General features: G+C 38.7%; 1 protein-coding gene across 3 annotated transcripts in view; it reads left to right on the forward strand.

The window, feature by feature from the left end:
* The window catches only part of Usp9x (ubiquitin specific peptidase 9 X-linked), a 114,641-nt gene extending 107,701 nt beyond the window's left edge, over nt 1-6,940 (forward strand). For all 3 annotated transcript variants that reach the window (XM_047537010.1, XM_047537012.1, XM_047537011.1), the window contains exons 42-45: nt 710-866; nt 983-1,195; nt 1,808-1,903; nt 3,499-6,940. In XM_047537010.1, the coding sequence (XP_047392966.1) occupies nt 710-866; nt 983-1,195; nt 1,808-1,903; nt 3,499-3,636 (604 nt within the window). In that variant the 3' untranslated portion in view covers nt 3,637-6,940. The remainder of the gene's footprint in view (nt 1-709; nt 867-982; nt 1,196-1,807; nt 1,904-3,498) is intronic.
* Nucleotides 6,941-11,851: the final 4,911 nt, after the last annotated feature.

Here is an 11,851-nt window from a genome sequence, read left to right on the forward strand (position 1 = left end):
TCATTTCTTTTAATTAAATTTTTTACTACAGTCGTATATACTAATGGGATTTATTATTACGTATTCATACATGCACATAATATAACAGTATAACTTGGCCAATATCACTCCCCTACACTTTCCTCCTCCCTCTAGCATAGGCATTCGGTAAATATTTCATTGATGATTCCCTTGAAATTTTTTAGGATTAGTTTTCATTAGTTTTGGAATTAGTTGCATGAAATAATATTTGGTTACCTAAAAGTAGTCCTTAGGTAAGTACTTAGTCTATAAAGTCATTGCAAGCACTGAGGTACTAAATAGTAAACTGTTGCTCCTGCCAGGAAATAGTTAAGTTTCTTTGAACCTCTGTTTACATTTTATCCACCTATCAGTATTCAATCTTGTTTTTCTGTGTGCTTGTGTTTAAAGCCACCTTATTTAATATATATTGTTGACTAACACTGAACTTACAAGCTGGGCATGGTGGCACATGCCTGTAATCCCAGCTATTTGGTAGGCTGAGGCAGGAGAATCACAAGTTTGCAGCTAGCCGGAACAAATTATTTGTAACACCTTTCCTCATCTCTTCAGGGGTGTAATAATAATACGTATAGTGTTAGATTAAATGACTAGATCAGACATCAAATGAGTAGCATATAGGTAATAAATATAAGCTGCTACTTTAGCTTTTAGAAATTTTTTTATCTTTTATCTGCTTCTCTTTCAGAATTCATAATGCCCTTAAGGGAATTCCAGATGACCGAGATGGACTGTTTGACACAATCCAGCGCTCTAAGAATCACTATCAAAAAAGAGCATACCAATGTATAAAATGTATGGTAGCTCTCTTTAGCAATTGTCCCGTTGCTTATCAAATCCTACAGGTAAAGGTTTTTTCGTTTGTTTAAATCTGAATCAGAATTAAGGATTCTGTTTTTAAGTTAACTTTAAAGTGTCCCAAGTGGGACTCTTACATATGTGGTTTTATTTTCTTTTGAAGGGTAATGGAGATCTGAAAAGAAAGTGGACCTGGGCAGTGGAATGGCTTGGAGATGAACTTGAAAGAAGACCATACACTGGCAATCCTCAGTACACTTACAACAATTGGTCTCCCCCAGTACAAAGCAATGAAACGTCCAATGGCTATTTCTTGGAGAGATCACATAGCGCTAGGATGACACTTGCAAAAGCTTGTGAACTCTGTCCAGAGGAGGTAAAAAAAGCCACCAGTGTGCAGCAGATAGAAATGGAAGAAAGCAAAGTAATTCTTTACTTTATAGGCCAGTGTTTATGTATTAGCAATAGTGTTTAAAGAAAAAAAATTATGCTGAAGTTTTTGTTTGCATTACTGTTAACTTTATATTGTGTTAATTCTAGTTCCTTTGTTCCTATCTGCAGTAAAAGAAGTTGTTAATGAGTCAGTTTTGTAGGTTTTAAAAATTTATTTCAGGCCTGGGGATGTATGTAGCTCAGTGATAGAGTGCTTACCTAACATGCACAAAGCCCTGGGTGGTTTGATCTTAACACTGCAAAACAAAACAAAAAATTAAAATATTCTGGGCATGGTGATGCACACCTGTAATCCTAGCTATTCAGGAGGTTGAGACAGGTTGTTGCAAGTTTGAGGCCAGCCTTGGCAATTTAGCAAGACACTTTCTCAAAATAAAAAGGACTGGCGATGTGGCTCAGTGCTAGAGTGCTCCTGGGTTCAATCCCCAATACCACAAAAACAAAGGAATAAATTTTAGTTCAAACAGTAAAAATTAAAAATGAGCTTAAATGTGCCTCTGTAATTTTTTTTTTTTTTTTTAATATTTAAAATTAGGAGCCAGATGACCAAGATGCCCCAGATGAGCATGAGTCACCTCCACCTGAAGATGCTCCATTATACCCCCATTCACCTGGATCTCAGTATCAACAGGTAAACCGGAATCAGATTTGGGGTTTAGTCCCTAGAACCAATTCTTAGGCTTAAAGAATGGCTAAATTTTTATGACGATTGTGAAGTCATGGAGGAATTCTCTAGACTAACGATCAGAAGAGGAATGGGTAGAGTGGGGTCATGGTGCACATTTCAACTTGGCCCTGTGATGGTTTCCTCATCAAGTAGGTGCCCTTCTGATATTGGTAAATCTGTGTGATAATTCACGTCAACATAAAATGATAACCATTGCTTAGTGCAAAGGATTATGCTGATATTTCCTGTTGGGCTTAGTCTTCAGATGGGCTTCTGAGGACATTAAGGTATTATGATGAAGTAAGAAGTCCTTGGTTATTTAGCCCTAGATTTCAGTGAGAGTATAAATTATTGAGAAAAAAATTAAGGATTTGATAGTTTTCCATGGGTGATGGACTATAAAATCAATAACAAAAAAATTAGGTAAAGAAACATTCTAAATGAGAACTTCTCTAAACCCAGTTGTCACTGTATCTGTTTTAAGGTGGCAGTGGTATTCAAATGTGAACAGGTATTAGAGCCTCCTGGAGGGCTTGTTAGAGCACAGGGTGGGAGACCTGCCCCAGAGCATCAGGTGCCATAGGTCTCCCACCCACGGTGTGCTGTTCTAACATGTTCCCCGTTGCTGGTCTGAAAACCAGTTTGAGAAACACTTAAGTCATTCTTTCTTAGGTTTCAAGATATAAATAGAAGCCTACTGAATAGTTAAGAAGTGCATATTCAACACATTTATTTTCATAACACAAATGATAGTAAAACCTTAAAATCTTGGCTTGACTGGTGGGGATATGCAAGAAAATGAGTGCCTTCTAGGGTTCAGGCATTTCAAAAGATTAAGGAACCAAATCCACAGGAGAAAAAATTACTTTGCTCAACCCTGAGAAAGCTCATGTTAATCACGCCTGGTTGCTTTGTTGTCTTCTTCAACATTGTTTTGTGTTCTGGTTGTTGCTCCTGCCGTCCTCATACCACGGTCAGTCGGTTATCATGTGGAAAAGTTAGAATTCCATGTTTTGTATTCTAACTCAAATCATTCTTCATGAAGATTTTAGCCAAGAACAATAATAGGCTAATCCCTTGTTAGTCAGATTTTTGCATCTAAAAATCACTTTGGGCTGGGTGTAGTGGCACATGCCTATAATCCCAGCATCTGGGGAGACTAAGGCAGTAGGATCTCAAGTTTAAGACCAGCTTGGGCAGCTTAGACTGTCTTTAAAAGGAGGGTAGGCTGAGGATCCTGAGGATGTAGCTCAGAGATCCCTGGGTTCAATCCCCAGTACTGCCCAGAAACGAAACAAAACAAATGAAAATAGCTTCTGCGAAAGATTTATACAGAGCTATGCAATCATCACTCTTATTTGGGGCCTTAGGGTTTGTACTTACATAACTTTTTCTCTTTCTAACAGGTTAATTTTTTCACTATTAGTCTTAAGTGTATTTAAAGGCTAAGTCTCAAAAATGAAAGAAATGTTTACATTTTCACAAACTGCAGCTTATGATTTTAAAATTTGTTTACCCTGGGAAAAATTTTAACATGCAGATCTCGTCTCCTCTCCCAGAATAACCATGTGCATGGACAGCCATATACAGGCCCAGCAGCACACCACATGAACAACCCTCAGAGAACTGGCCAACGAGCACAAGAAAATTATGAAGGCAGTGAAGAAGTATCCCCACCTCAGACCAAGGATCAGTGAAATGCACATAATTAACTGGTTCCATCAAGACTGTGCACCCAGGCCTTACAGTCCAACCTTTTTCTGTGTCTGGCTAATATTTAAAACTAGAAAACTATTCCTAATCAACATGGAGTGGAGAGTTTATTCACTGTCTTATCTGCAGAAATTTGCTGTCAATATATAACCCGCCTGCAGTGGAAAGTGTATAGTGTTTTGTAATAAATGGCCTGATGCTAATGTGTAAATGGCAAAGGTGTATATAGTATATTAATGTTTGACTGTTAATTCTTAAGCAAGAAACTTTTTCTTGATGAGACTCACAGATCTACAAAAATTACAAAAGTTAATTTTCTTGTTATACCCACTGCACTCTGCAACCAGTGTTGCCTGCCTCATGGCAGTTGGATCAACTCCTTTACAAAAACAAAAAAATAAACCAACAGCAACAAAACAGCCCATTCATGTCAGCCACACCAATAGTTTCATGTTAATTCTTTGCCACTGAAGTCAATTTTAACTATGAGCAATGTAAGGCTGGTAACCTTTAAATTATTTGGTTGATGTGGAAAATTGGTGATGTAACATTGTTTCTAGATCTTTTTCATTGCCTTTTTATTCTGATATTAGGTTAATCACTTTGAAGCTATAGTTATGCTGTAACATTTAGCATGGCTTCACACCACGTTAGTGTAGCCAATGAGGAAAAATTTACCATAATGACTGCAGTTGTCCGAGGTGACAGCTGTGTTGCTCAGAGCTTTTCCTTCTTACACCTAGAATATGAAATAAAGCGAGGGGGAGACATGTGACAGGCAGTTTTCAGTCGCACATATGTTCAGTCTCTGGGTGGGTAAAGAAAACTTACTTATCCGTAATGGGAATTTTAAAAGATTTTTTTTTAAATATGCAAAAATTTGCTATGCCAGGATGCTGGAGCGTAATAGAAGACTGTATTTGGCGTGCTTGTTTTGTTTCTTTGGTAGAGATTATTAGGTGAATCTTCTAAAACCTTCCTTCTGCTGGATCCCAGTGACGTGGAAGTCGTCAGAATCCCAGAGTACTCGGAGTACCTCTGCACCAAGATGTCTGGCTGATTTTTTTGCTCAGTCACAATTTTACTTGAAAGCAAGAATTGTCCTAGCTCATTTTTCCATTATTCCAAAACTAGTAACGTTCAAAGCAGGGTCTAATTTAAAAAGAAACTACTGGTTAGTTAATATAATTGAAGTATCACAATTTCAGAATAAACATTTGATTAAAGATAAGGAACTCATCAGTTAATACTGTATTTAAAAGAGAATTGGTGACTTGAATGTGTGTAATTTTTTTGGAACCTGTCTAAAAACCAAATACCCCTGCAAACAGATACAGTCCACCCTATTCTATTTAAATATTTTGCTGTTTTATTTTATAGAAATTATTTTGCTGAATTCACAAATAGAATTTGATTTAAGAAGAACTTTTTGTCCTGTGGTGTGTTTTGGGGTTTTTTTGTTGTTGTTGTTTTTTGTTTTTTTGTCTTTTTTTTTTTTTTTTTTTTTTTTAAGGACTGCATATTAAAATTCTGTGCATAGCATGCATAGGCATGGCACTTAATTCAGGATTTCAGTTAACGTTTTTGTGCACAGAAATATTTGACCTTTGGCCCTTTACTAAAAATGTAAGAGCCAGGAGCAGTGGCGTGCGCCTGTAATCCCAGCGACTTGGGAGGCTGAGGCAAGAGAATCGCAAGCTCGAGGCCAGCCTGGAAAATTTAGCAAGACTGTCTCCAAATTAAAAAATACAAAGGGCCGGGGAGGCAGCTCAGTGGTAGAGTGCTCCCAGGTTCAGTCCCCAATACCCCAAAATTACATACTTAGAAAAAACAATGTTGACACTGTAAAAGTTTCCTAACAATCAATCTTGTACTTTTTGTATGTTTTTTATATGTATATTTAATGAGCACAAGCTAGGTTGTATTTTTTACAATTCGGTTAATGGGAAAATGTTTTGTCAAAAGGCAGTAGTTGGAGCTGAACAAAGAAGAAACAAAAGAGCATTGCATTATTTTGTGATTAAAAGGGGCAGGTATTTAAGATAAAGCTTTGGGCATCTTATTTGCAGTACTCTAGTAAATCTGTGCATCTAGGTTTTCTGTAGTAGTAGGAAATTTTGACAGACAGCAGATAGTCTGTTTTTACTTTAAGTATGTTACATCTGAATTTCAGTTTGTGTTTTTTCTTTGGTGTTTTGCAGAGCTGGGGATGGAACCCAGGGCCTCCAGCATATTAGGCAAATGCTCTACCTTTGAGCTACATCCCCAGCCCGAATTTGTTTGAGCAAGGGTTGTACAGTGTTTGCGATTCCAGTTGGTAGTTTTAACTTAAAAGTTAGTAACAAGCTTTCTCAACTAGCAAAGTAGGTTACCTTTATTTGGACAAGTTCCTATTGTTAATTACACCGTCTCACCAACTGAGAGGTGATTTTAAAATTTCCTGGTCCTTAACAAAAGTATGTAATGTACTTATTTAAAACGTAACGACTTCCTAGGTAAGAAAAAACTTGACACTTAAAAAGGCTGTGAATTTTTCTCTTTGGAGGGAGATCCCAACTTTGCTTTGAATTTACAAGCCCCCCGTAGTGCCAGGTGAGGGCTCGCTAGTCATTTTCCCCTCTCTCTGAGGAAGAATGGCCTGTATTGTGACCAGGAGTGAGGGAGAGTGAACAGTTATTTTTGTTTGTGCAAATTATTTTCTGTATTTAACTCTTAAGTATTAGTGTATAACCAGAAATTTTAAGATGCATGTTATTGTAAGAGCGACCATAGTGGTGATTCTCGAGGTCTTTTTCTGAACATACATGGCACATTTTCAATTTCAAGTTTTCAAAGTGCCTAAAGGTTATTTAATTCTCCCTCAGCTGATTTTTTTGAGCCATATATACTTCCTACTTTAAATGTTTCTTGCAGAATCACTAGTCTTCCTTCGAAAGAAATACTCCTGGAATTCTAAATGGCATGATTACTCATATAGAAGACAGTAGAATCTGTTAACATAAAGACTGAAGATACTTTAGTTGTAAAACTGTGTGAACTGGGCTTTGCCCTGCTGGATCTAAGTATTTCGGTGTACAACTTGGTAAGAACCGTATTGCTGCTGTTTTTAAGCCCTCCACCAACCAAAATTTTCATGTTCAACATGGTAGAGGCAGAAGTAACATAATCATATTTGGGGACTTTTCTTTTTGTTGAATTTCTCTCGGTCCTAATTTCCCAGCCTTGCGTCTTTTAGCTATGATGTATACAAACTTAGAATTATTAAAATGTTTTCTATTTTTTTCATGATTAACTTTTATTAGTGAATAAGTCTTTAATCCTCTCAGTGGTTCAGGAGATGAGCCTTTTTTATTTGAATTGTTTGTAAATGAAAACCACAGTCTGTGATAATTTAGATGAATTCAGAATAGTTTTCAGTTTTTTCTTAGTATTTTTGCAGCTTATGTTCTCCCATGAACTGTTTTACTTTGCCGAATTTTGTGGTTAATTTGGTGGCTATATCCTGCCTTATTTAGAATTATAACTGGATAAGAAATTTGCCTTTTCATTTTAAGTGCCCAGTTTCGGCCTCCAGTTTAAAGGTACTACATACATGCTGCCGATACAGGAAGACAACACCCACTCGCCCCAGCTTTTGTTACCAAGAAAAAGAACAGTACTGGTTTCATGGTAGGGCTCAACCAGAATTGGTCCTACACCTACGTGTTTAGTATTGGAAAATAAGGTTTTGGGTGTGATGAATCACTACAAGAAGTGCTAAATGTATTAAGAACTTAACTGCCGATTGTATTTATAACAGTTTATTTCATGCTTGCAGAAATGTAGCACTTTTCTTCCAAATTCATAGGTGTAAGAAAAGGTGGGGAGAGGTGCACCACATTTTAAAGTCACAAGTGAGTGCAAATTTTTATTTTGAAATCCAGATTCCCAAAAGGAAATTTCACCACCCAACTCACACTTCCTAGCCTTTTACAAACCAACAGACTGACATAAAGATTGTCCACAGTTCCTAAGATTTAGCACATATACAAAAATAAAACTTTATAAATTAAATTTGGGTTTTCCTTTTATTTATTAAGACTTCTAAGTTCAGAAGGGAATTCCTCCGCCTTCCACCCCACAAGTCTAGGGATCAGACCCAGGACCTCAACACCCCAGCCCTGAAGGGGATCTTTTAATTAAAGGAACCCTGCCGTCCTTTGGTCAATCCAAAGTGTGTTCATACCTAAGCAGTTCTGAAATTGAGTTGTGATCTAATTGCTGATGTAGCCGCTCCTCTAAAGCCAAGATTTAATAGTTTGGTGTTTCAGAGTTCTTTCAGGTCTGAAATAAAAGCCAGGTCACATGTTTTGAGGCGAGTTGTAAGAGGGAAACTTATTTCTCAACATGCCATCTGCTCTTAGTATCTAAAAAGTAACTTGTCGTGTTTCAAGGAACTAGGACTTCTCCAGAAATCTGTTGGTGTTTCCCTAAAGCTGGTTTACTTCCACGACTACTGCTCAAATATCCCAAATTTTCATCAAATTTAATTTTATTGATACTTTTTCAACAAGACAGGCACGGTGGTGCACACCTGCGATCCCAGTGACTTGGGAGGCTAAACAGGTGGATTAAAAAATTTGAGGCCAACCTCAGCAACTTAGACCCTGTCTCTAAAAAAGAACTGGAGATGTAGCTCAGTGGTGAAGAATCCCAGGCTTCAATCCCCAGTACAAAGCGAAAACAAAATCGGAAAAATATTTTTCTGCCATTTGGAAAACTCCCTCTAGTTGGATTAGAACATTTTAAGATGGGTTGAGTGTCCCTAATCAAATGCTTGGGGACCAAAAGTTTCAGATTTGGGGTGTCCCCTTTCCCTTGCATTGGTATGAAGTGTCTTGGGAATAGGACCCAAATCTAAATATGAAATTCACTTCCATTTCACATGTATTTTATATACATAGCCGGAGAAGAATTTTCTACAGTATTCTCAGTGGGCCTGTGATTTACCTTAAGCATTTTTTCTGGTGCTGGGGATGGAACCCAGGATCTGATACATGCTAGACAAACTCTACCACTGAGCCACACAGCCATCCCAGAAAATTTCAGACCCCCACAAAAGGTTACTTTATTTGTCATATGCCATGGTGCATTCCTGTAATCCTGGTGACTTGGGAGACTGAGGCAGGTGCATTGGCAAGTTCAAGGCCAGCCTCAGCTACTTGGTGAGACCTTATGTCAAAAAAAAAAAAAAAAAAAAGGGCCGGGGATGTGGCTCAGTGGTTGAGTGCCCCTGGGTTCAATTCCCATTACAAAAAGAAAAAGGTTTTAACTGTCATCTTGGGTACCACAGGTTTGCATTCTACCCCATTAACACTAGAGAATGTTGAGTTTTACCAAATCAAAAATGCCATCTATTGTGAGGTGCGCCATTAAGAGAATTCACTGAGAGATGTTAAAATATGGGAAATCCATCCAGTAATCATATCATGACAGTCCCCTTCTAACATTTAGAAATATATTTTTTGTAAAATTTACATTGCTTATTTTCTACTAGAAAATAAGCAATGTAATTCAGAAATGCTATTTTTGTGTAGTTGCTATCAAAGCTGGCCAGTTTACAAAGTTTTGAAGGAAGAGTCTTGATGGGGCTAAACTTTCAAGAACTTTGAAGGAATGAAGTACCCTTTATCCTCTATAGCCATCTTTTTTTTTTTTTTTTTTTTGAAGCAGGGTTTCCCTAAGCTGCTGAGGATCTTGAGGTTCTTGCTAAGTTGCCAAAGTTGGTCTCGAACTTGTGATCCTCCTGCCTCAGCCCCCTGCGCTGCTGGCCATTCTTTAGAGATAGTTTTGTGTTCTCATCTGCCAGGATTTTCTGCTGCTAACTACTGATCAGCTGCCCTGGACTCCCAAGACTATTCCTGGGCCCCGTAGTGTGTGTAATCCCAGTGACAAGCTGAGGCAGATTTGCAAGGTCAAGGCCAGCCTGGGGACTTTAGGGTTCAATTCCAGCACACAATAATAAGTTTGGCCTTACACTGCTATCCCTCACCAAAATGGGGCTTTGGAAATGGAAGTTTTTCATGGAGTCCTGAAATTACACTGTTGCACGAGGAATATGTATATATTCCATATGTATGAATGTATGTATGTATATATATTCTTAACAGTTAAGCCTCTCAAGTCGTTTTAAATTGCTTGCCATTGGGTCATGTTCTCGTCTGTTTCTTCCCCACCATTAGAACGAACAACAGGTATTCCTTTGGAGTCCAGAAGTAAGGATAATTTTGATTGGGTCTTTCTTTTTGCAGTACTGGGGGGTTGAACCCAGGGGTACTTTACTACTGAGCTACCTCCCCAGCCCTTTATACTTTATTTGGAGGCAAAGTCTTGCTAATTGCTGAGGCTGACCCCTCAGAATTGCCATCCTCCTGCCTCAGCTGCCTGAGTCCCTGGGATCACAGGCATGCGCCACTGCACCAAGCCTGGCTGCGTCTTAAATCTTAACTGCAATATTTCAGGTGGACCCAGAGAGGAGGAATTTGTTTAAGGAAGGTTCAGAATCACCTTCCTTTCTTGCCCACTCAATATACTGCCTGCACCATGGCTGTTAGGGAGAGGAGACTTTTGGAATCAGGGTGCCAAGGAAGTAGGTCAAAATTCAGGGCACGTAGGGTGTTGAAAGAGAGAGCCCATCACAATCGTTTTCCTAAGGTGTGTAAAGGCTTAGGATTGTCCCTGACAAATTTCTTGATGTATAAATTAGTATGTTCTATTGGGTAATTAGGGAAACAAGCTTTTCAGGCTGTGCTTAAACGATGAGAAACATACATAGCAACCATTTACATTTGATGAATAAGTAGCCTCTATTGAAAATATTAATCAGTAGTATTAGTAATTCATAATCTACTCTCAGAATGTTTTCTTGAGCATTTATGCTGAATCCTTCCAGGGCCTTATGCAGATTCCCAAGAGGTAATGTTAAGCAACACTTATTTAGGAAGTATTAGTCAAAGACTAAGACCATGAATGTACTGAAAAGAACCAGTACAAACAGGTTAGCCTTTCTAATGGCCACCAAACTAAATCTATGTGCTCAATAAACTGGATATTTAGTAATTACCAACATGGCATTAGACTGCCGACATAGGCTGCTTGTAGTGATGTTAGCCAGTACCCCATCCTCATAGGGGAATATAAGCACACCGTTTTCGAAGGAGTGCGGGCTGGAGAAGAATGTAGTAGAAGAATCTTACCCGGTGTGATAGAAGAGGATACAGGATGTACCTCTCACGCTGTGTTTGTCTCTAGAAAAACTGATTACTTGGGTAACCAAGAGCAACAGGGTTTGGGGTGTTTTTGAGCAGGAATAATTTTACCAATATACAATCCACATTTAAGGGGTATGTGTGTGTGTGTGTGTGTGTGTGTGTGTGTGGTGCTGGGGATTGAACCCAGGGCCTAGCGCTTGCAAGGCAAGCGCTCTACCAACTGAGCTATATCCCCAGCCCATAAACTTTTAATTACCATGCTGCTACCCAAAAGTATGAGGAGGGATGGTCATTACAAACCAGAGGCTGAAAAGAAAGAAGTAGCCGGGCACCATGGCGTGCACCTATAATCCCAGTGACTCGAGGCCAAGGCAGGAGGATCGGGAGTTCAAAGCCAGCCTCGGCAATGGCGAGGCCCTAAGCAACTCAATGAGATCCTGTCTCTAAATAAGATACAAAATAGGACTGGGGATGGGGCTCAGTCACCTAGTGCCCCAGAGTTCAATCCCTGGTACCTCCTCCCGCCCGACAAAAAAAAAAGAAAAGAAAGGGCTAGGGATGTGACTCAGTGGTTAAGCATCCCTGGGTTCAATCTCTGGTAGCAGGAAAAAAAAAAAAAAAAAGCTGAAAATATAAGGCAAGAACAAAAAACACGTACATGATGTCATATCTAAATCTAGTAATACTGAAGTTTGGCACTAGGTTGGTTTTAAAACAGTTGTTAAAACTGGCCTTTTGGGCTGGGGTTGTGGCTCAGTGGTAGAGCACTTACCTAGCACGTGGGAGGCAGTGGGTTCCATCTCCAGCTCCAGTTAAAAAAAAAAAAAACTAAATGAACAAAATAAAGGTATCGTGTCAAGCTACAACTAAAACAAATTTTTTTAAAAAACTGGCCTTTCAAAGTTTGGCCAATGAATAGAGGGAAATAGCAAATAAGGTTTGTTTTTGT

This window comes from Sciurus carolinensis, chromosome X (assembly GCF_902686445.1).
Source record: "Sciurus carolinensis chromosome X, mSciCar1.2, whole genome shotgun sequence".
In the NCBI taxonomy this organism is placed as follows: Eukaryota; Metazoa; Chordata; class Mammalia; order Rodentia; family Sciuridae; genus Sciurus; species Sciurus carolinensis.